The 25992-nt window shown below is 32.6% G+C and overlaps 2 protein-coding genes across 6 annotated transcripts in view; one reads left to right on the forward strand and one right to left on the reverse strand.

Moving 5' to 3' along the window:
* Nucleotides 1–25992, reverse strand: part of LOC142318974 (facilitated trehalose transporter Tret1-like) — a 240098-nt gene that overhangs the window by 154772 nt on the left and 59334 nt on the right. The window lies entirely within an intron of this gene.
* The window catches only part of LOC142318973 (pancreas transcription factor 1 subunit alpha-like), a 69703-nt gene that overhangs the window by 13638 nt on the left and 30073 nt on the right, over nucleotides 1–25992 (forward strand). For 3 of the 4 annotated variants that reach the window (XR_012755083.1, XM_075355699.1, XM_075355701.1), the window contains exons 2-5: nucleotides 106–222; nucleotides 9494–9665; nucleotides 17272–17441; nucleotides 22119–22272. Coding sequence is in view for 3 of the 4 variants with exons in the window: in XM_075355699.1 (XP_075211814.1) it covers nucleotides 9503–9665; nucleotides 17272–17441; nucleotides 22119–22272 (487 nt within the window). In the remaining variant the exon portion in view is untranslated. Of the gene's footprint in view, nucleotides 1–105; nucleotides 223–4069; nucleotides 4166–9493; nucleotides 9666–17271; nucleotides 17442–22118; nucleotides 22273–25992 lie in introns of all 4 variants that reach the window. The other variant, XM_075355700.1, reaches the window with a different exon arrangement.

Raw genomic sequence — 25992 nt, forward strand, 5'->3', positions numbered from 1 at the left:
AATTTTTGAATATGTAAGCAATATAACATTGAGAAGTATTTTTTTTTATAAATTTATTTTATTTGTGTTAAACCTTTAATTAATGTACGTTCTTTAATATTTCAGATTGAAAATAACATTTTGAAAATAAAAAAAAAGCCTACAAAACCTGGATTTTGTCAAATGATTTAAAATATCAATCGGTGAAGAAATTCTTTCTTGATTCAAATGTAATTAATTAAGGTAGGTATCTTATACATTTAAAATTAAATTAATAATTTTTTTCCAACAGAAAAACATAATATGTTTCTTTTTGGATATGCAAATCGTTTTTTGACACAGATATAGACGGCTAACTTAAAAATCGTATACTTATTTATTAGATTGGTTTAATAAAATAATTTTTAAAAGTTTGCCAATCATACCAATTATAAATCATTTATTTTCTAACGTAAATTCTAGAAATTATGATAGACTGAAAAGATTCAACAGATGCAACCCGATAGTTTACGTAAAAATAACGGAACGGAGTGCAAGGTTAACGAGGTGTATTTTATTCCCCCTATTAATCGCAGACCCTGGACTATTAATCCTAGAGCAGCTCCTTGCTGTTGGTTTTTATTCTTTATTATCGGGCGCGCATTTAATTTTTAATGTCGGTTACATATTATTTTTTTATTGGGACGAAGTTGGGGATTGCGGTCCGGTCCTTTGTAGACTGGATTTTTAAATGTTATTTTTACTGGTTACTCCTTGGGAGATTAGCAATATATTTGCGTTTTTCTTCCGACGCGATTCCTCTTCTGTCCATTCACTGAAGGCTTTTCGGTCTAGTAGGAATGGGTCTGACGGTACCTGATGTAGGAGGATAAGTTAGAGTTTGGAGGGTGCCATACACTCCCTTCCAGGAGGGAGTCTTCTGTGTTATTCTGAGGCTAATAATTAGAAGGTGAAGGAAGGAATAGGTGAATTTGTAGAAATAAATAACAATGTGTCTGTTTACACAACACACACACACACACACACACACACACACACACATATATATATATATATATATATATATATATATATATATGTGTGTGTATAGACGACAGGCGACCAAAAAAAACGAATATGCATTGTGGTGGGACGTAAGGTCTTAGTTCGTGATTCTATAGCGGAAAGAGTCTAGGTGGAATCTTTCCGAGTCTGTATGCCAAGCGATGCCGTACCGAAAGGTACTACAGAAGCACAATGAATTTTTAACACAGAGCTACTTTCCGACTTCGAGAAAAAGTGATAACTGAAAGTCACGAGCAACGCGGAACCTTCAAGTTTAGTCTCCATTAATAAAATAAACGCGGTGGAAACTTTAAATGGTTTTAAAAGCCAAATTTGCGATGTGAAAACACGTATTTGTTAGAGTTTTCAATCTTCAAACGAGTACAAATGTTGATTGAAGATCATTACCGATCTCGGTGTAATAAAAACGTTCGAACCGATGAAAATGTCGAAAAAATTCTTTACGCCATCAACGAAAATCTTAAGGTAAAATTGTTAAATCGTCGACGATTTAACAATTTTACCTTAAGATTTTCAAAAGATTGCGTTTCTGTACTGAAACGCAATCTTCTATATGGAAAAAGCGACAGGAATTATGGCGAACACGTGACTGGTTTATCCATCATCACGATTTCTCCGCCAACACCACGCTCATTGTGTAGTAATTTTTGATCAGAAACGGAATGAGCTTCTTGCCTCATCTTCCGTGTTCAACCGATCAAGGAATTTGCGACTTCTTTTTGTTTCTACGGATGAAAAGGGTCTATAAGGGAAAGCAATTTGTCACGGTAGAAGAGGTGAAACAGAAAAACAGCCTTTGCCTTAAAAGGCATTACAAGTAAAGAATTTAAAAATTGTTCTAAGCAATGGAAAAAAAAAACATCTGAATGTGTATTGGATATAACGGAGGGTAATTTGAAGTTGATTAAATTTAAACAATGTAAAAATAAATATAAGATTTCAGAAGATTTCCTTTATTATTGGTTACCCACTCGTACACTAGTATATACAAAATTATAGTAAAGTACGGGGACCCTTAAATAACTTTTCAACCATTCTAGAAAAATGAAATATGAATGTAGAAAAATGAATATCCTTATTTTAAAATGTTCTATTTGTTGATATGAGACTACCACTTCAAGCATCTACTGGACTCTCATGGGTGGGGGGCAACTCATAGATTTTAAATAGGAATGTGGAAAGATTGTGATGCACCGCTTTAAAGAGAATTGAAAAATAAAAGTTTTGATGTAAAAAACATTGAGCCTCGATAACTATAACCCAAATTATGGTCATTTAATTTTATTTTACTGCTAGTCTCAAAATTGGTCTACAATAACTTATCAACAGTGGAACACAAAAAAATAAAGTTGAGCTAATATTACTGTACCTAAGAACGATGATCTCTTTTTCGGTTTGAGACTATTACTACATGGGACGCCTCATCTACCTCTTTTGAACTAGCTGAGAAATATTAAATAGCCACAATTTTGGATAGACTTATCGTAATCCGATGGATTTTAAGTAATTTTTTTTTTAATGGTATTAAAATTATCTTGAAAATCTTATCCCTTTCCATTTAAAATTTATGAGTTGCTCCCTTATGAAAAGCCCTCTAGTTCTCTGGGTTGTGGTGGTCTCATAAATCATCATGGGGGTGTGATGGTCAAAAAATAAATCGTTTTGAGGTAGAAACATTTGTTAAATTCCATTTTTCTTTATCGAATGATTGAAAAATTATTTAATGGTTCTTCTACTTTATTAACACTACGTGTGTGTGTGTGTGTGTGTGTGTGTGTGTGTGTGTGTGTGTGTGTGTGTGTGTGTGTGTGTGTGTGTGTGTGTGTGTGTGTGTGTGTGTGTGTGTGTGTGTGTGTGTTTAAATGACATTTATGAAAATGTTGAATGATATAAATTATAATAAATTGCATAACATAAACAGTAAGGAAGATTTTGTAACAGCCAATAGTCATTAGTATGACGTAAGTAGTTATATTAAATTTATTAATCATATAAAGATATTATTTAGTGAAAAATTAGAAATTGTATTATTAAATATTAAAATAAGAAAATAAAAGAGGAATCATTAATTGACTCGGTTCATTACTTAATCAAATTAAGTATAAGCAGGATGATATAATAATCATTTTATTAATCAATACTCTGTTATTGTAGATATTACTAATGAATTTAATGGAACTGTCAAAATAATTGAGAATAATTTTAAAGAATTAAGTAATAAATTATTAGTAATGAATAAAAATGTAAATATTTTGTTGAATTAAAAAAATTAAGAAATTTTCTTAATCAGTTATATATCTTATATAATAATGCGTTAAGTTTGGTGTAAGATATTGAAAGCTCATTAACATTTTGTCACACCAGCATTACATCTACAAAAGATTTATTTAATGAGATTGAAAAGCTATCCAAATATTACAATAATCAATTGCCATTGGAAACTAAGTTAAATAATATTAAGAGAACTTGAAAATTTGTTAAAAGTTAGTTGTAAGATTAGTAATAGTGATATAAATTTTTTTCTTGAAATACCAATTGTAGAGTAAACAGATTATAAATTACGCAAATTAATATCAATTCTAACAAAGAAGGATTTAAATTACAATATAATACCAAAAGTAAAATATTTTTTTAAAATAAAAAAAAAAAAAAAATTACGATGAAGTTGTAAACTGTACGATAAGAGTCTGGCAGATATCCCGATTATTACCGATTATTAACCGGCCCGATTATTTACATGTAATACACGTCACATTTAGAGAAATAATACAATTCTTCGTTGTTTAATAAAGAAATTGGGCCAGTAAGAATTTTGTAACAAATTTTTGTATTTTTTTGCTTATGGAATGATTAATCATTGTTTATTCTATTATTCTAGATTTATCGTGTATTACGTATATTTAACATGTACTTTTTTTTAAACAAAATTCTAAATTAATAACATAGTTTGGTAATAGAAAATGTAGTGTCTTATCTTTTTTGATATCAGTATCATTTTATTAAAAACAGTTTTATTTTTTTACAGAAATTTTTGATTTTGAGCGTAAGAAATAATATCTGCGAGACTCTTAACGTACGGATTACAATTTCATTGTAATTTCTTTGGATATCACTGCGTTTTGTAAGATTATTCTTTTATTTTTTTTTAGGAATTGTTATCTTATGGATTTATTATTAAAATTTATTGCCTTTCTAGAACAAAGAAATTGAATTTCACGGCCAATTTGTTTTTTGTTGTTAGTCATATTCGTACCATATTTTTCCTTTTTTAATAAAATTAGTATAATGACCTTCACGAATCGAAGATCCGTGATGTAATATTGCACTTATTACTTTGTAAGTGTAAACCTCGATTTTTATCGTATCCGTGGACACACTTTTTATATTATTATTAAATGAACTTTTTTTATTTCTCAATCGATTAGTTCAAATAGTTATAATTGTAGAATAAAAATTTTATCAATCGAATTTATTTATATTTTATTTATTACTTTTTTAATAAAAATAATATAATCTCTTGTAAACTAATACTTTTATTTATTATTTTATTTTTTTAAAGAAGTGATGGGAATTAAAAAAATTGTTTCATTTTCAGTACTTTCATTTATAACATAAGAGCATTTACTATTAAAACTCGCTGTAGTATACTTATTTTAAATTCTATTAATTGATGTACATTATCAAGTTTTTGTACGCTACCTAGTACTATTAAGTACTGCTATCTAGCGGCGCGATTCGTAAAGTCACCTTAAAAAATGACATTCGAGCCCCGCGGTTCATAAAATGGAAAAAAATGTTGTCAAACAAAATTCGAGGAATTTTTTGAAAGTATTCTTTATTACAAATCTAATTGAACTAAAATATAATGTTTTCGTGTTTATTTTTTTATTTTTTCCCCATTTTCATTTCACTTTTAGGGTAGGTCATGTTTAGAACTGTAAACGTAGTTCGTTGACTTCGCCGTCTGCTGACTCTTACCGGCGAAGTTCTAACGAACTTCGTGATAGAGACAAGAAAGTAAAAAAATCATAGATTTAAATGATAAATGTGATGATAATAAGTATTATAAATATTTAAATTGCTATCACTATTTGAATTAATATCACAACAAGAAATAAATTTTGAAAATGTAATATTCACAATGTTAACACTAACAATTGTAAATATGTATCTTTAGATAAGCTTTAAAATTTAAGCTAAAAAAAAATCCTAAAGATATTTAAAGATTTAAAATATATTTATCAAAAACAAAACCTAATCAACTTAAATTATAAACGAAAATCTGGTTAAGTGGATACCGGAGATGTAGTATTTTTTGGCAATAGTGCCACACTAAGAAAATTGTATAATTGAAAATAATAAAGAAATTATAACAAAAACGTTTCAAGGAATATATCTGATAAATACAAATAATAGTAAAATTAAATATATATATATATATATATATATATATATATATATAAGGGAAAACCGCAGGCATCAAACATTTTTAGGTATTAACGATTAGAATTATCTGTAAATTTAGATTTAGAAAACATTAATTTGAATAATTTATCAATTGTCAAAAATACTGTAACAAATGAAATACCTGTATGGATTTTATTATTGTATTTAATTTTAATAATTACTATTATTATTTATGTATTTTATTATAAAATATTGATAAATGGAACACTTGAATTGTTAATCAACATCCCCCGGATGTTTTGTTTGGAGTTGGAGGAGTTACGTCGTAGTATTTAACTAAACAAACATTATTTAGTGCATGTGTTCCTTATTTATCACTGAATTCTTAATAATCTATTATTTCTTAGAATTATTATTATAGTTGAAGTGTTTGTCTTAATTATTAATTCTATTTAGTTCTCTCAGTAGCACCAGTTCGTTAACATGTGTAATTAACGTCCTAAAATGTTAGCCTGTAGTACTCAACCGGTGAACATGTTAACTTCTTTTATTACTGTTATTAAGAACGCTAAAAAAAATTATACAACTAATATTTAATAACATAGTTGAAAGTATATCAATTATGTTAATTATTATTGTAAATAAAACAAATTGTTTTTTAAAATCAAAATTCGTTAAATCAAGAATTTAACTTACATATATAATATATAACATATATATATATATATATATATATTATTATTTCCTTTTTTTATTAATATAGTGGATAATGTGATTTAAAAAAATTTCATACATTATGTATAAATTAGTAAATATATGTTATATATCTTAAATTTTAAAGTATAGGAAATTAAAAAATTATTCTTAACGATTAAAAAAAACTCGAATAAGTAAAACAAAAATAATGTTTTGTAGGTGAAAAAAACAATCATTTTTTATATGTAATTGTAACTTTATCTGTAAACTGAAATTTTCTTTAAAAATTATCAAAAACTACTCTACTGGTAATAATGAGACACAATTAAGAAAAGCTTTTCCTTGTTTTATCATCTGTATAGAATTGTGACCTACGTTTTTTATCAGCTACTTCTATTTGGGGTCGGACCTGGTTTAGTGAGAAACAAAGCCACAAGGAAAATCAGGGGAAATTCATCAACTTTTTTTTCCTCTTTAGCCTCCGGGAATCACCGTCAGATATTACTTCAGAGGATGAATAAATATGATATATATGAGTGTAAGTGAACTGTAGTCTTGTTCCGTCTCAGGTCGACCATTTCTGAGATGTGTGGTTAAATGAAACCCAACCACCAAAGAACACCAGTATCCACGATCTAGTATTCAAATCCGTATAAAAGTAACGGATTTGAGTACTAGGTCGTAGATACCGGTGATCTTTGGAGGTTGGGTTTCAATTAACTACACATCTCAGAAATGGTTTGACCTGTGACTGTACCAGACTATACTTCACTTACACTCATATATATCATCCTCTGAAGCAATACCTGACTGTGTTTCCCGGAGGGAGAATTCACCGCTGTTCTTTCGTCTTCTTTGCATGGATAATTCTCACCACCATCTTCGACACTGAATGCCAGCCCGTTCGTTCTACAGCATAGTCCCCATGATGTAAACGGTGGTAAGTATGCCGAATTATCTCAGACACGCTTCCTTGTGCTGCAAAAACGAGGTTTATTTGAATACGGTGTGTTATGAGGTATCTTCCTTTTTGGAATAATCACACTCGTCGGAGAGTGATTATTATAGAAAAACTGATGTAACCGAAGTAACTTGAAGTAACTGTGACCGGTTAGAGATTGGGTTAACTCTAATCCCAGTATCCTGTTTGGGGTCCTACCATCTCCGGAGTTTCAGGATCAGTCTATAAGTCTATCTGCCCTTCATCAGCTGATCCTATCTCTCCTAACAACTGCGAACAAGCAATGTCCCGACTCCGATTTATTTACCTCTCAGCAATCGCCTACCTCTTCCAAACGAAAAGTACATCCTGACTCCTGAACATAGACGAAGACATCCTCCATGTGGAAGTTTCGGCCGACACACCACCCACTAGGTACTTAGCCCTTATGGGCTTTACCGGAGGTCATCTCCAGCCGTCTGATTTGGGACATTCGAGCTTGGTGAGAGAGGAAACATGCCAAATATGATTTCTTTCATACGCTGTTTTTGGCGGGATACGGGGTTATAAGGCGTACCTTTATAGGTTTGCCCTGGACCACTCGGACTGTTGTCCGGTCTGTGACGACGAGGAGGAAATGGTGCACCTTGTTTTCATTTCTCGTGTGCGATTTGAGCCTGCTCGATGGCGTATTTTGGATGTACTGGACCGGGAGGATATGTTCACACCGGAGGAACTCCAGCGCTTCATTCTAATGGGAGAACAGCAGGGGACGGCAATAACAAGATTCAATAAGTACACAATGGAAGAGCTAAGAGATGCAGAAGAAGCCCGAAGAAGAAGTCGGAGGGTGCCGGGACGGACAGGCTCGCCGTGAGGGGCTCCTGAGCGTCTGTGGGTTACCTTGGTGCAGTAAAGCCGTGGGCACTCTGTTTCTGGTGCTCGATGGCGTTCTTGTTGCTACAGAAGACAGTTAGTTACCACTTGGTAGGTACTGGGCTGTGAGTTCGGTGTTGTGAGTATTTTTGTGTGATGTGTCTGTGACTTTTTTACTCTTGGTGTTGGTTATTATGGTTAGGTGAGTTACATTGCGTAAGTGTATGTTACCATGAGTGTCCACAGTATGAAAAAAAATCCTGTGTTACGTGTGTTTTTTCCTTGTTGTGGTGTGTGAATGATTTGTTACTCCTTGTGTTGGTGTTATCCTTGGATAACACCAACACAAGTGTTATGCATGAGTGTGTGTTTGGATAATTCAGTTGTGATTTCGTGACCGATTGTGTATGCGGGCGTTTTCCCCCTTCCTGAAGTAATACTGAAAAGCGATTCCTAGAAGGGGCGGAAACCCAGGGGTGGAGGTATATTCGGTAGTGCGCAGGAACACATACGCAGTTAATAACATCTTGCGGAACCTGCTAGGGAGTCTGACACTGCTTCGGCGCCTGTAGACGGGGTTCCTCCACCTCTATAACAAAAAAAAACATACCAAAAGAGAGTCAGACCTGTGCACCGGTTTGAGAATTGTCCGGGCTCTTCCGTTTTCAGCGCGACAGACCAAGCTGGTGTTCCGTACATCTCTTTCGAGAGCACCATCCTTGGTTTTGTGATAAACTCTTCGCTTTGATGAGCGGGAATCTCCCACAATATTAATCATTATCCGATCGATGGTGGCTGAATTTTTTTCAGCCTTCTGAGACACCTCGGTCAAGCGCCTCAGAAACGTGGCGTTTTTGTCTATCCATACTCCGAGGTACGTTATCGTAAAAAAGAGTTGACGACCGTTTTTTTAGATCCTAAAGAGCTTCCGTTTTCACCTAGTCTTATGGTGTTATATCACACCACAAGTCTACCAATTCACCAAAAAACAGATGTCGCCTTGGTAAACTACAGACCTTAATATCTTGGATTACTGGGAGACATCCCCCGCCCGCGGTGTTAAAAACTGATCGTTTTTCTCATCCAAATTTACTTTGCTGATGGGAAGAGGGGTGTGGGTTACTGTGCAGGAATCTGATGTAGCGAGGTCGATTAAAAAGTTATCCATTAACTGAAAACTGTTTTCTGGCCTCAGTTGAATACAAAATAACAGCCTTTACTTACTCAGGTTAGAATTATTATTCTACTCTGAGAAAAATTAATTCTAGTAAAAATTAATATTTAATGAAGAATTAAAAATTAATTTAAATTAAATAATAAAAAGAACCGGTCCTTCTGATTTTTAATTCTGAAACATCCAGCTTCAAAATTACTCAAACATAACGGACGATAGTACATATCGGCAAATAGATGTTTGGTTAATAACTGTAAGGTGATATGATGTTCAATAAATAAATTATGTAAGGTGATCGAAATTTAGTTTATTTTCAGATTTTATTTCTAAATTGAAATATAATTTTTTCATTTCAGGGTAGCAGAATGTTCGTCGGAGGCGGTCTGGACAGTACAGATCAATTCCTGGACGGCTACGTTGGTAGCTCAAGCTCCAGCAGCACTGAACTCTTCCTGTACGACGAAGATTCCAGTCATTCAGATTGTTCAACTGCATATTCATACGGTAGCGATCAGGATAGTTCTTCAGGTAGGTTTTTATTAAATTTATTAATTACACAATAAAAATAATAAAATAAATATATTTTATAATCCTTTAGTTGGATAAATTAAACTTTAAAAACAAATAATAAAATTTTACTCTTAACATATAAATTTAATCTTATCATACAAAAAACAAAAACAAATTTTCCGTAATAATGTAACATACGAGGTATGTTCAGAAGTTACAAGAATTTTTGTTTTTTGGAAAGAATATTATTTATTTGCCTACATTAATGTTATCCCCTTCAAAATAGACCCCATTAGATATTATACACTTATGCCAGCGCTTTTTCCAATTCCCAAAACACTTCTGGAACTCGATGTTTGGAATAGTGATTAGGTCTTTCAGCTATTTGCTTTTAATCTCGTCTATGCTTGTAAAACGACGGCCCTTTAAAATTCTCTTTATTCTTGGGAACAGAAAAAAGTCACACATGGCCGTGACTGGCGAATATGGTGGCTGGGGTATCATTACAATGTTGTTTTTGGCTAAAAATTGATGAACAAGCAATGAAGTGTGAGCATGCGCATTATCACGGTCCAAAAGCCATGAATTGTTTCGCCATAAATCCGGTCGTTTTTTTTGGATTATCTGAACTTGTACTTGTAGGTAATACTCCTTATTGATCGTTTGACCTTGTGGCAAGAACTCATAATGCACTATACCGTTAAAATCGAAAAATACGGTGAGCATAACCTTCAGATTCGACCGTACTTGTCAAGCTTTTTTGGTCTTTGTGATCCAGAATGCCTCCACAGGGACGATTGAGCCTTAGTTTCGACATCACACCCGTAAACCCATCTTTCAAAACCTGTTATGACATGTTTCAGTAGTTCTGCATCGTTGTTGACTTCATTTAGCGACTCCTGAGCAACTTCCATTCGCCGCTGTTTTTGTTCGAAATTCAACAATTTTGGAACAAATTTTGCTGTGAAACGTTTCATATCCAAAACATCCAAAAAAAATTTATGGCATGAGCCAATTGATGAGCCAACATCATCAACGACTTTTCTGATTCTGATTCGGCGATTATTCATAATCATTTCTTTCACTTTTTTCACGTTTTCATAGGTTTTTGATGTGCTGGGGTGTCCTGGGCGCTCGTCATCTTCAACGTCTTCACGACCTTCTCGGAAAAGCTTATAAAACTCGTAAACCCTTGCTTTAGTCATAGCAGACTCACCAAAAGTAATATTTAACATTTTTAAAACATTGCTACCCTTTATTTCATTCTTATAGCAAAATTTGATACAAATTCTCCGATCCATTATTTATACAAATAAAAAATCGCCGATCGTACCAAAACACGTGTAATCCATTCAATGGGGCTAAAAATGTGCAGATACTTTTCAGACATGTTTACCGATACAACAACGAAAAAATCCCGAGAATCGGACTAATACAACCCGCGAAATTTCAAAATTCTCGTTGCTTTTTGAAACACCTCGTATATTTTAAATGTATTTATTATTTCTTTACAATTATAACTGTTAAAAATATTTAGCAAACTATTTTTGAATTTGCTGTATTAAATTAAAAAAATCTTAGAAATAAAAAAAAAAACAATATGGATATGATTCTTGAAAAGAAAATAACTGATATTATTAACTATTTTAAAGGAATTTTTAACTAATTTTTTAAGATTGGTACAGTCATTTACCCTTACAACTTAACATATAGAAATATTTACGTATTATCACAGGTCTTTCTTAAAAAAATATAATAAATAAATAACATATATACTTACTACCTCCGTCGCAGCTTCACCCGTGCTATATTGATACACCTAACCGCATTTCCCGACACGATTAGGGGACATTTGCCCAGTCGGGCACTGCCCCCTGGACCCCTCTGGGTTCATTAAACTCATTCCTATGAGGATAATGATAAAAAAAAATTAAAGCTTGTTCAATTTATAAAAACTATCAGAGTTTTGTAATTTCTTCAGACCAATAGTTTGGTCAGCATACGTTCCACTAACTGATTTCAGTCACAAAAATGTAAAAAAAAATTATTTGTTTACTCCTTAAAATAATAAAATTCAAAAAACTCGAAAATACTATTTAGATATTTAAATGAACAATATTTGCAAGCTCAAATCAAGTGAATATCTCATTTAGTTTAGTCGGAAATAAGAAAATTTGTTATCATAATTCGAAAATGTTTTACCTTTTTGTTCACTCCTTTCAAAATTGAATTTGCAAAACATCTAGAAAGTGGTTTTTAGGAGTTCACATGAAGATTACACACGCCAAAAAACAACTTTATATTTTCATTTATTACTGAGAAATTAAAAATAAAATAAATTTCATTGTTACTTCACTTAATTCTTTAAACTAGAAATTAAAAAATTATTTTTCATAGTATGTACTTAAATTCTAAGAAGATCGTCTATACAAATTTTCATACATATCTTCAATAGTTTATGCCTGGAGTTGATTATATATATATTAATTATATTATTATCACTTACGACATATTTATATATATATATATATATAGACTAGCTTCCCTCCCCCCACCGACAAGGCTTCGCCCGAGCTATTTGGTTACTTGCATTTCTTTTCGGGGTCGGGGGGGGGATATTTAGCCGGTAATGGCTCTGTTCGCTTCCTCCATCCCGTGTAGACAGAAGGCTCTACCTCTTGGACTCCGCTGTGTTCATTAAACTCATGCTTGTAAGAACAGTAATGATAAATAAAAATTAAAACCTATTCATTTTTTTAAAAAAATATCAGTGTACTATAATTTCTTCAGAGCAACACTTTGGTCAGTACAGGACCCGAAACTTCGAGTGATCTAAGAACGTGGGTTTCAAAACTGTCGGTTACCATCTTAAACAGATTAGTTATAACTGTGTACCCATACTTTGTACGGGTAAAAATTTATTTTGAGCCGGTTCTTAGCGTTACCAAATAAACACCAAAAGGAGGTAGCGGTACTTCGTTTCTCATTTTTAAAATAAAATTTTAATTACGTTTACTTTATATTTTTTAGTCAAGTAACCGGAGAAAGATGCAGCCAGTCGCCTCGCACATACTGCAACAGTGGCTGTGTAGATTGAGCAGCCGCGTCGTACACCATCGCACCCCTTAAAAATTGCAATTTAAAAAACCCAAAAATAATTTTTAGATATTTATCTGTCACTTATCGGGTTGGTGTAGTGATGAACACGTCTTCCCAAATCAACTGATTTGGAAGTCGAGAATTCCAGCGTTCAAGTCCTACTAAAATCAGTTATTTTTATACGGATTTGAATACTAGATCGTGGATACCGGTGTTCTTTGGTGGTTGGGTTTCAATTAACCATACATCACAGGAATGATCGAACTGAGACTGTACAAGACTATACTTCATTTACACTCATACATATCACCCTCATTTATCCCCTGAAGTATTACCTGAACGGTAATCACCGGAGGGTAAACAGGAAAAAGAAGATATCTATCAGAAGAGAATTTTCAAGTCCCTCTTTATTGAATATCTCCTATAGTATAGTCAAATGGGGAAAATCTGTAATTATTGTTAAATGTTTTTACCTTTTTTTTACCCCTTTCAAGGTTAAATTTAGAAAAATCTAAAAAATTGTTTTTAAATATTTACATGAATATTAAATACACAAAAAATCAAGTTGATATCTTTATTTGTAAATGAGAGATTAAAAAAAAAAAAAAATAGCCCGGTTTAAAAAAAATTCAAAATCCATTTTAACCCTTTAAACTCGGAATTTAAAAAAAATCCTTTCTTATTGTGCACTTTAAAAAGAACACATATTAGAATTTTCATAAATTTATTTTTGCTTTTTTAAGTTGTTTTTTAGGTACAGATAAATATATAACGGAAATCAGTTTCAGGAAATATTCTAGGTGTAAAAATAAACGGAAAAGTTTATTCCGGCTAAACAACCCTTGACCGCGACAGGAAACGCACCATATAGCGCGGATGAAGCCGCGACGGTGATGCTAGTATATATATATATATATATATATATATATATATATGCGCGCGCGTGTGTGTGAAATTTCTTCCTTTGTATATGAATACAAAACCTTTTTTCTAAATACATGTAAATATTTAGAAAAAAGAATTATAATGTAACCACATAATAATAGTTTATAATTTACACAAGAATGAAAGAGGAAAAAAATTGAAGCGCAGGAAGGAGTCAAGCGTTAGTTGACATGTTTGCTTTTTAAATTATATATGAAAAAAATCAATAAAGGAGAACTTCTGGGAGTAATAACAATCCAAACACAACAATAAAACTGTTAAGATTTTCTTACAATATTGATAAATTGGTTGAACTAGGAATGGGTTTCCCCCATTATGAACTGAATTCAGTTTGTTAGTACAGGGAAGTAAAAAACTGACAAAAAAGATGTAATACTTTCCTGGCATCGGTAATTTATTCTTATATACTGAAAAAATAAATTAGTATGAAAATAAACCAAAAAAATTTAAAGAAATTAAAAAAATCGATATTTTTATACTTTTATCGGTTTCCCCATCCCGAATATGCCCTCAAAGTATTTTATGTGTCACTTGCACAACTAATATGCCTAGAAAGACATAAAAAAATTCGGTTAAAAAATATGCAACAAATAAAAAGATAACTTTTTCAATTTTTTGGGAAGGAAGAATTTGGGGAAAATCTTTGTTTAAAATAGTAAGATATATTAAATTCACGCATTTACTAAGCTTAATGTAAAAAGGTGCTACGTTTGCAAAATTTCGAGAAAATTGATTTCAAAAAACTATCTACCCCACTCCCTGGAGATATTGACCCCAAAATTCTATGTACAAATTGTCCCATACCCACGAGTCTGTTCAAAATTTCATAAAAATCGGTTTATCCAGTCAAGATTTATTAAGCTTCAAACACGTACATACGTACGAATACTTATTTTGTTTTTTGAGGTCCCAGGGTCATGAAACGTCGAGAAATGAAAAAACCCATACTCATTCTATGACTGATTAACATACTTTCCCTCTTGCAGCATCATTCTAGAGCTATATCATAATCTTATGAAATAAGTAACAGACAGAATAATGAACAAAAAATTCTGATGTAGACACCACATGACTTCCTTGTACACCTATTAAATTACATATACACATTTTTTGCTGCAAACTTCATTTAAACTTATTTCATTTGAAAGTGAAATACCATCCTTCAATTCTTTAATAAAGTGGACAGCTACACAACTGCATTGTGTATACTGTGTATTTGTGATGCACCAAATTGCATCACATTTCTTTTGTGGTGCTCGTATAAGCATTTTATATTGGTTTATATATTAATTTTGTTTCACGCTGCTCAAGTATTTATGTGGTGTAAGTGAGAACGTGTCGGATTCTTGACCAAGCATGCACATATCGGTTCGAATCCGACTTCATATAAATACATATATATATATATTTTTTTTTTAATTTAAATATATTGATTTATTAGTAAATATGTACCTCTGTAAAAAATTGTTGAATTAAAATGAAAAGTACATAAAATTTTATTTCACTAATAACTTCTGATTTTTTTCATATTTTTCTTTATTGTTGTTGAAATATTATTTATTGTAAAACTTTTTTACAATAAGAGATTAATAATTATTAATAAATCAAAATATTTAAATTAAAAAAAAAGTTATACAATATATATATATATATATATATATATATGAAATCTGATAATTAATTTTAAAAGTTCTATCATTTAGTTACAATATTAGTAGAGCAGGAAGAAAATATTTAACGGTGTATATTTTTGTATTTTAGAAAATAAAGTAGGAAAAATACATAATTATTATCTCGGCATTCCATCGAGAAAAACTTTGGTTGGATAAACTTGATGAGAACACTATTACAAAACAGAAAATCATAAAGAAATAGATGTGCATAGAGCCCATACTAATTAAAAAAAAAATTATTCCATAAAATTCTACCCTACTAAACGGCATTTGTATGTGTCTGTGTGTGCATACCCCTTAGCTTACCACCGGAATGTACTGATCACCAGCAGAAAATTCCGATTCGTTAGTACATGTCTCATGGTGATCAGGTGTATACTTGTTATATTATAAATCGATATATCGATATTTGTGTGAAATATATATAAAAGTTTTGGGAAAATTTAGTACTTTTTATCTGATCCGAATTTTCGGAAGAAAATCGCAAATATCTCAAGAACGGTTGGTCCTAGCGCTCTGGAAAACTATTTTAACTCCCGAAACAACCTTATCCGCTCCCATTGATCGAGTAATTATATTTTCAAGTGTCCCCGGGACACCGTTCGGAAACTAAGGGGGGTGCGATGGGGTGTCACCGTAATATTTTGGCAACAGCCCGTCCGAGTTTCACGATTCAAACGGCGTATGCAGCAGCAGGTCGAGTTCTAACTGTTTAACGCGTCGGGTACACTCTTGATCGACCGGATCTTGGTTACCCGGAAATTAAATCGTCAGCTCTAAATTTTGATTGCACTCACCCACCGTAAAACCTACTGCTTTGATCTTTCGCTAAACACGCTCAAACCTGTGCGCTAGCGCAGCAGCTGCAAAGTATAAACTTATGAAGACTAAAAACTAGAAGATAAAGAATACACAAAAAAACATTTTTTTAAAAAAACATTCTTATATCAAATGCACTAAAAAGTAGAAAATAAAAAAATATGTAAAAAAAAAATTAAAAACACCACTATTAAATTAAACGCACTAAAAAAGAAAAAAATAATTTTAGAACGGTATGTCAGAACGGGTTTGACAACAAACTTTGAAGGTGACATGTAAGATTATGTGAAAGTCATAGGTTCAAATTAAAAATTTGATGTTTTTGCCAATTTTTTCTTATACGTGATGAATTGCCTAAAGAGTTGGGGTGTAAACACGCATAAGAAAAAATTCCCCAAAACATCAAATATTTAGTTTGAAGTTGTGACTTTTACATAATCTTATATCACTACCAAAGTTTGTTGTCAAATCCATTCTAAGATACGGTCCTAAAATTATTTTTTACATTTTAGTGCGTTTAATTTAATAGTGGTGTTTAAAAAAAAAATTACATATTTTTTATTTATTTCTGTGATCGTTTATCTTCATAAATTAATGAACTATAATAAAAAAGTAGGCACTGGAATGTACCGATCACTAGCGGAAATCCCGATTCGTTAGTTTCAATTTCTAGAGTTAAATTTCTAATTTAACTTTCGTTATTGATTTGCCTGGCATTTCTCCCGTCACCACCCCATTCAGTCGTCCTGAAGCATAAGACCGAATGTCTGTGACACAAACGGCTACTGAGCTACGATACAGTTTAGCGACCAGTGTCCTAAATAGTTCCTAAAATAATTAAATAGCTAAATAACTTTCGTTATATCAATTTTCATCAAAAAAAATTTTTGCACAAGCGTTAATCAATTCTGGACACCTAATAATTCAATTTCGAGACGCCGCCGGCCAGAGCAACCCGCCTGGAGAGCCTAGCTGCGGAGGCGTGCCTATGGAACGCCCTGTAACAATAATAGTTTACGAGTATTTAATTTTTTGGACGTATAATATTTGTTATGGGTAAAACATATATATATTTTTTTTTTTAACAGGCAGTGGAAGAGTTCGTACCCGTAGATTGGGTAAGTGTCCTCAACAGCAAATGCAACAACGCCAAGCCGCAAACCTTAGAGAAAGAAGACGAATGCAAAGTATCAACGATGCCTTTGAGGGCCTTAGAGCTCATATACCTACTCTTCCTTACGAAAAAAGACTATCAAAGGTAATTTAAGTGCGCTAACTTAATTAGGAATTTATTATTATTATTATTATTGTTATTAATAATAATATTAAGTTAAATATTAATACTGTTGAAGCTCTTCCGACTGCCTCCAATAGAGGTTGTAATCTAAGAAGCAAGAAGCAGTTTTGTCTTCATAACATGAAAGAATTATCATTTAACAATCGGACCTGGTTTAAAATCTCTAATGAAATTTTAATTAATCAGTTTAGTTTCAACAAGAGATTAAATATAAATTTTTAAACATCAATTATTTATGTAATGTGCTAAGGAATAACATCCCAACCCCGTAGGGGAAGACACCCGCCTTGTGACGCATCCGGTCGCCACATCAAACCCCCGTTCCTAGCCCTGATGGGCTTTAACGGGAAAGCTGACGAATAGCAGTTAAATTTTGACTAATTACTTGTATTAAATAGATGACGGATCAAATTCTAACTTTCAGTCAGGTTATGATTTTTATGCACGCAACCCAAGATCAAATATATGAAAATCAGTTAACTTAATTCGACAACGCTAACCAAAATGGCAGGCAGGCATTCAATATTTTTTACAGTTAGTTTCAAAAGTGGAATAAAATATTCCCTAAATAACTGTTCAACAGTGAAATATCCTGACTCCTGTAGAGGAATACAATCCCCTTGTGACGGTCTCGATCACCACACCGCCCTCTTCCTTTCTAACCCTGATTGGCTTTACCGGAAATCGTCTTTTAGATCCTCTAAACTTGATAACATAACACAGTCATCTGATTGGTCCCTGTCAGGATATAATCCATGCAAGACATTTCCATTGGCGAACGTTTCCATCAGTCTACACAACTTACTATCGCCTTCGTATGGTCTCTTCCAACCGCGACCACCTGCTGTAACCTACAACACTCAACTATCAAATTAAACGATTCGCGGAAGCGCGATCCCCGCGCCTTCATCTAACACTGAAGGTTTCACACAAAAATTATTCTTATCTAACTTCAACTAGACAATGGGCTTAGATCATTGACTAATTCTTCAAACACCTCCTAAAATACTATCCTCATAAATTGTCGCAACAACGACAATTTTGTCCTAAGACTCAATTTACTCAAAGTCCTTTTGATTTACTTAAAATTCATAAATTTAATAAGACTAATGAAAACATACCCTTTCTCACTCTGCTCTGGTTCGGTTTCGGAAGCGAGATCGATGCCTATAAATCCCACACCGCAGATCAATCACAGAGTTCTTCACATATCCATTCTCATCCTAAAAGCGAATATTTCAGCTAACCGGGGCTTGATGCCAGAAAGCCTATCTTGGCGAAGTAAGCACCTAGCCAATCGGCTTGCTATTCTACACACATTTAAAAAAATTAAATTAAAAAATTCTACACATCTATAACAGCATCAGACCCCCTCAGCCATCCTCCGCAGGGCTAAGAATCTAAGGAAGCCAACAACTATGTTCCATTTCCTTTTGGTTTTCCAAATTACTTACAGATTAAAACTACAGTTGATCCTCGCAAACTCTCTGGCTACTTTGATACGTTCAGCTTCGTAGTAGGGATAGACATATAAGACGTGGGGCAAATCATCAATGGTCGTACACTCCGGATACATGCCTGAATTAATCAAACCAAATCTGGCAAAACTATCTCGATATTTATTATTCTGAACACCATGTCCAGAAAGAATGTGTCTAATATGCCGATCGGGGAAACCCACCCGATTACCTGCACACTTCTCACATCAGGAAAAATACCGTGCGTGTAACTGCTATCGGATGATTCAAAAGTGACTTTCAAATACCTAGTGGCCTACAGTGCGTCAAAAGCAGCGGTCTCATAAACGAAAAATAGATAGTTTTTATGTAGGAATACTTATTGAACTTTATCAATAGTGAAACACTAGAAGTATAAAGTTTAGTAAATATTCCTATATAAAAACGATCTATTTGTCGTGTATAAGACCGCTGCTTTTGACGAACTGTAGGCCACTTTTGAAACTATTTGTGTAAAATATTAAACAGTCTCCATTTTGGTTTAGGTTTACCGTATCCAGAAGTTTTTTAAGTCAACATTTTTATATATCAATTTTTACATTTATAATGATTTGTTACACTCCAACCTTTCCATTTAAACCTTTCCATTTGGTCTCCTACAGAAAAATAGATCGTTTTATTGTGGGAGCATTCATAAATTACATTTTTTTTACGTTTATCTGTTAAAAAATTATTTGTATTCCCATATATATTAGTTATATATTGCAAAAAAATCTAAAATTTCAATATTTTTATCTTAAAAATTACCAGCATAGTATTATAAAATCCGAGATGTTTTCACAATCTAACGCTGGTACGATTATAATTTAGTTACAAAGTTCGTTAGAACTTCGCCGGTAAGATTCCACAAAACTTCGCATGACTTCGCTTGACTTCGCATGGCGAAGTCAACGAAATATTTTTTACAGTTCTAAATATGATCTAACCTAAAAGTGAAATGAAAATGGGTGAAAAAATTAAAATAAGCATGAAAAAATTATATTTCAGTTCAGTTAGATTTGTAATAAAGAATACTTTCAAAAAATACTTCGAATTTTGACAAGGTTTTTTCTTTCATTTGCTGAACCGCGGGAGCCGCGATTATGTTCTTTTCCTCAAAAAAATGGCTTTACGAATCGCGCCGCTAGGTAGCGGTACTTAACGGCGCCTTTAAATTTACGAATGATCTCTTAATAATTTACTTGAAATAATAACATTTAAAAGAAAATATACTGCAGCTTGTTTTAATAGTAAATGTTCTTATGCAAATGAAAGTACTGAAGATGAAACAATTTTTTCAGTTCCCATCACTTCATTAAAGAAAATAAAAGTATTAGTTTACAAGAGATTATAACTACTAATAAAATACAAAAAACACGAACAGTAGGAAAGTGTAGGAAAAGGCAACAATGATTTGTTACATACAACAAAAGTAAATTCGATTGGTAAAATTTTTATTCTACAATTACAACTAATTATTTGAACTAATCGATGGAGAAATAAAAAGAAGTTCATTTAATAATAATATAAAAAGTGTGTCAAAGGATACGATAAAAATTGAGGGTTAAACTTGCAAAGTAATAACTGCAATAATACATCACGGATCTTCGATTCGATCACGAATAAAGTATAAAGGTCATTTATACAAGTTTTATTAAAAGCGATAAATTTTAATAATATTCATAAGAAAACAACCAGTAATTCATAAAAAAAAATTAAAGAATAAAATAAAAGAATATTCTAACAAAACGCAGTAATATAAAATAAAATTTCAATGAAATTGTAAACCGTACGGTAAGAGTCTCGCAAATATTATTTCTTATGCTCAAAAAACAAAAATTTCTGTAATATAAATAAAACTATTTTTAACTAAATCATAATTGTATCAAGAAAGATAAGTTACTACATTTTCTATTATCAAACTCTGTTATTAATTTAGAATTTTATTTAAAAAGTACAAGTTGAATATACGTAATAGACAATAGATATACAATAATAGATAATAAACAATGTTTAAGCGTTCCATATAATATGCCAAAAAAAATAAAAAATTGTTACAAAATTCTTACCGGTCCGATTTCATTTATTAAACAACAAATAATCACAAGAATTGTATTATTCCTGTAAATGAGATGTGTATTATATGCTAATGAAATTGGGCCTGTAAGCGTTTTGCAACTTTTTCTGTTTTGTTTATTATATGTAACGCTTAAACCTTGTTTATTATCTATTATTGTATATCTATTGTCTATTACATATATTTAACATGTACCTTTTTTAAACAAAATTCTAAATTAATAACAGATTTAGATAATGGAAACGTAGCGTCTTACTTTTTTGACATCAGTATCATTTTGTTAAAAGCAGTTTTATTTATTACAGAAATGTTTGTTTTTTGAGCGGAACTAACGATATCTGCGAGACTCTTATCGTACGGTTTACAATTTCATTGTAATTTTTTTGGATAATCTTTACGGCAATATTTTGTAAAATACCCGATTTTCTCCATATATATTTATTACCAAGAAATAAAAATAATGGAAAATTAAAAAAAAATATATATATATAAATTATTTTTCGATAGCTTCTAAAAGAATTAGAAAACATTTTTCATTTGTTTTCAATTTTTTTTTACATTGAATACAACTGGAAACCTGTATCTCAGTAGTTCACAGTTTTTGCAATTCCCTGGAATAAAGGTTGTCTATTTTTATCACAAAATATGTCGAAATGTAAGTATAGTAATAAAATAGAAAGATGGTGACATGACTCTTTAAACAAAGTGTTTAAATGCGTTCTTTTTTGGTTCTAAATTACTTCTGGAAGGTATTTGGAACAATGATTCATCATGCTTTTAATTTTTATATTAATTATCAGATATTTATCATTGAAAAAAAAAATTATCATTAAAAGCTGCATTTCGGGACGGGTCCAGACACTCAAGGAATTCTATGCTGGCAACCGGCTCTTTTTTAACGGTATCCTGTAAGTCCAGATAATATATTTATTTAAAGATCTTTATTTTTTAAATCACATGTAACTGAACTACTGATATACTTCTAGACTTATAATAATATTTTGGTAAATATTTTATAAATAAATGGAACTGAAAATTATAACGTATTCTTTTCTTTTTATGTAGGTAGATACACTGAAACTGGCAATTGGATATATAAATTTTCTTAGCGAACTAGTGAGAACAGATCGAGGACAGTCAGAGCCTTGTAAAGGAATAGGCTTAGGAAAATCAAGAAGACAAGTTCCAAGAGAAGAAAATAGAAAAATTATCGTCCGAGGTATGTATGAGTTTCATATTAAAAAAAAAAGATAAATAAATAAAAAAAGCATAATCTTTACTTTACATTTCCCGGTATATAACAGCTATACAAAGTGATCTTTAAAGGTGAGGGCAAAGTCTTTTTTTTTCCTGTTTAGCCTCCGGTAACGGCCGTTCAGATAATACTTCAGAGGATGAATGAGGATGATATGTATGAGTGTAAATGAAGTGTAGTCTTATACATTCTCTGTTCGACTATTCCTGAGATGTGTGATTAATTGAAACCCAACCACTAAAGAACATCAGTATCCATGATCTAGAATTCAAATCCGTGTAAAAATAACTGGCTTTACTAGGACTTGAACATTGGAATTCTCGACCTCCAAATCATCTGATTTGGGAAGACGCATTCACCACTAGACCAACCCGGTAGGTTGAGGGCACAGTCTAGGAAGCAATTCACTTAACATATGAAGAAAAAATATCCGGTGAACATAGTCCGAAAACGCATATTTTTCTGTCTGGCCGCCATTTGTGTTTTTTAAGAAAAAAACTATTTTTGAAGAACGGTTGGAGATAACGCAATAAAATTTTGCAATTTATTTTAAAGTAACATTTTTTAATAGAAAAAAAATAACGATGCTCTTCGTCGACAAATTTCAAAATGAGCCGAAGCTCATTTTGAAGCGTATCCGGGAACCCACTTCGCCGGCCGGGTCTCGGTCTTTTTATTCATTCACACCTAACGGACCCCAGGAGTCCCCGCTCCATCACGAGAATCCACATACCAGGGCATGTGAGCCTTCAGGAACGGGGCTGTCCGCCCAGCCCTGCTATAAACTAAAACCCTCAGTATCCCAGTCGTCTTGCATCATCTTCTTTTATTCTGAGGACTGCTCTTGCAAATATGCCAGTTTCTGGATATAGCCAAGAGCCACTTCGAGAGCTGCTCAGGTCGGGTATACATCAGTCCTGCATTTATACGATGTTCCTCCCATCGTCTGCACACGAAAATAGTGTGTTCGGCATCGTCAACCGCATCGCAGTAACAGCATATGGGTGACTCTCTCCTGCCAAACCTATGCAGGTTTTGTTCAAACGCACCATGTCCCGACATGAGTTGCGTTGTGTGGTAATCTAATTCGCCATGAGAGCGATCTAGCCAAGCATCCAGGTCCGGGATAATTCTTCTGGTCCATGCGGCCACTGCTGAACCCGCCCATTCCACTTTCCATTGTTCCCGTATTATAGAATTGGCCTCAACTTTGGCTATACCGGACGCCCTTAGTTTTCATCCTTTAATTTGCAATTCTATCACCGGAACACCGAAGAAAGCACGCACAGTGCATCATACGATAAGGTTTGGTACCCCGAAACTACGCCTAGAAGCGACTTCCTATGAGTGCTAGTTAATTTTCTTCTGTTGCGCTTGACATTAACCTCATCGGCCATACCAGGGCGGCGTACAACAGAGACGACGTTATCACCGATGTGGTAAGTCGTCTCTTCGACGCACGTCGAATTCCTTGTCCCGCAAAGAGACAACGCAAGGCACGGATTGTTGTTTCCACTCTGTCGCAGATCATGGCCACATGACTGGAATATTTGAAGTGTTTATCCAGTAACACCCCTAGATATTTAGCACTTTCCACCTCGACAATTGCCTCTCCTCTCAGGCGCAGATTTAATCTTCTGAGTATCCTACCAACCAGTGAAGAGGATACTCTTGCATTTGGAAGGAGAGACTTCCAAACTGTTGTTGACGAGCCATTCATTAACTAATTGTAAAGTAACATTCCCCTTGTCTTCACTTCATCTAAGGTACTGGCCTCCACTAGCAGCGAGATGTAGTCCGCTGCACACAGCAGCGGACTACATCTGGTTACAGTTATCAGTTACATCTGATAAAGAATTTTAGATAACGATTTTCTTAAATCGTTATCTAAAATTGTTAAATTACGTTTTCCATTTTTTTTTATTATCTTCTCGTCAAGCGCTATAGTTATAGAAGGAAAAGTTTGATAATCGATCAAGTTTAAGCATACGCGGTTTTAATCGGATCTTGACGTTTTGAACCGACGGAACCCAAAAAATCGGATGGAAATTTTCCGAATGTTCGTATATACTTGTATGTGTTCGGTGTTAGGTGTCGTACCCTAAATCACCTTATATTTTCAGAACTACTCGGCCGATTTTAATTAAACTTGGGCAGATTACTTCTATATATGATGCATTGATACCATTAAATTTTCAACTTAAAAGACTGAGGGGATGAGGCTGTAGGGTAAGGTCACCTTCAGTATCTCAAGATTTCTGCTAATTAAGGTCTTATTTTTCTTAGGCGCATTTGTTAACAATTAAAAAATAATAATATTTGCACAAAAAGATTTTTGCAAAATCTCACCCATACCTCAAAAAATGCTCTACATAAACTAGCTGCTAAGTGGTTATAGTGTATCATTAGTATAATGATACCCTATACCCCTTTCACCATAAGGAGCGCTAGGTAGCACTGACGTCCAGCTGCTGTAGTCGTCTTCTATGTTGTAATGTCATAGGTGAGCGGTAGAATTAAATAAATGAATAATATTTAATATTTAAAGTGTAAAAAAAGTATTTAACGTGGCCGCTAGTGCTGGCCACACTCGTGGGAATGAAATACGGTATGCGCGCGCGCTTTAGTTAGAATCGTTGAATTAATTTAAAAAAAAAATTATATTTAATAAAAAAATAAATATTATATCGTATTTAAATAAAATGATAAATATTTTAAATTAAGTTGCGTGTGTAAGCCGTGTATCTGAAATAAACTGCGAGGCAGGGAAATACTACAACTATGTTGCCAGCTTTTTTTTTTATAGGATTTGGTCGATTTTAAGTAATAGCAATAAAATAAATGATATTTAAAGATCCAATGACATAAATGAAATAAAAATTTATCAAGGACGATGCAGGAAAATGTATGCAATTCTTTGCCGGTTTTTAAAACTGTCAACCTGACATTACTGTCATTATATATATATATATATATATAATGACAGTAATGTCAGGTATATATATATATATATATATATATATATATATATATATATATAACTGTTTATAATATATATATCCAATATTTAAATTTTATTTAGCAATCGGACTGGAATTTATTCTTATAACTTAAAAAATAATTACACATTTAATGCTTGGTTTGGCAGCGGCTGTGTTAATCGGTATGTGTTAATCTATCGATTGTGGTTGGCCATCAAATGTTTGGTATGAATATTACAGATTTTGCATAGAAACTGGAAAAAGTAAGCTTTTTGTACAGTATAATTCGTTTCAAATCTTTATATATGTCTTTTTTATATTTAGGAGAAGGAAATTCACTAACGTCCTCTAAATTGTGATTTATTTAGTATAGCAGTTATTTTTTTTATTTCATATCTTCAAATATTTTTTTTTGTTTAACCTTCGGGTCCACCATTAGGTATTGCTTTAGAGGATGAAATGAATGATTTTTAGCGTGTGTGAAAAAGCCATGCCTAACCGGGATTCGAACCCGGGACCTCCGGATGAAAGGCCGAGACGCTACCAGTCCCGCCACGGAGGCCGGCTCTTCAAGTATTTGCCTAAGATTATTTTTACGTGTTTATATTTTAAATAATTCATATGGAATTTAATCACATCTACTTTTTATTTTACAATTAATTGTAAATTTTTGAGCTGCTGTGATGAAGGTTTTACAACAGTT

Source organism: Lycorma delicatula, chromosome 2, assembly GCF_047948215.1.
Source record: "Lycorma delicatula isolate Av1 chromosome 2, ASM4794821v1, whole genome shotgun sequence".
In the NCBI taxonomy this organism is placed as follows: Eukaryota; Metazoa; Arthropoda; class Insecta; order Hemiptera; family Fulgoridae; genus Lycorma; species Lycorma delicatula.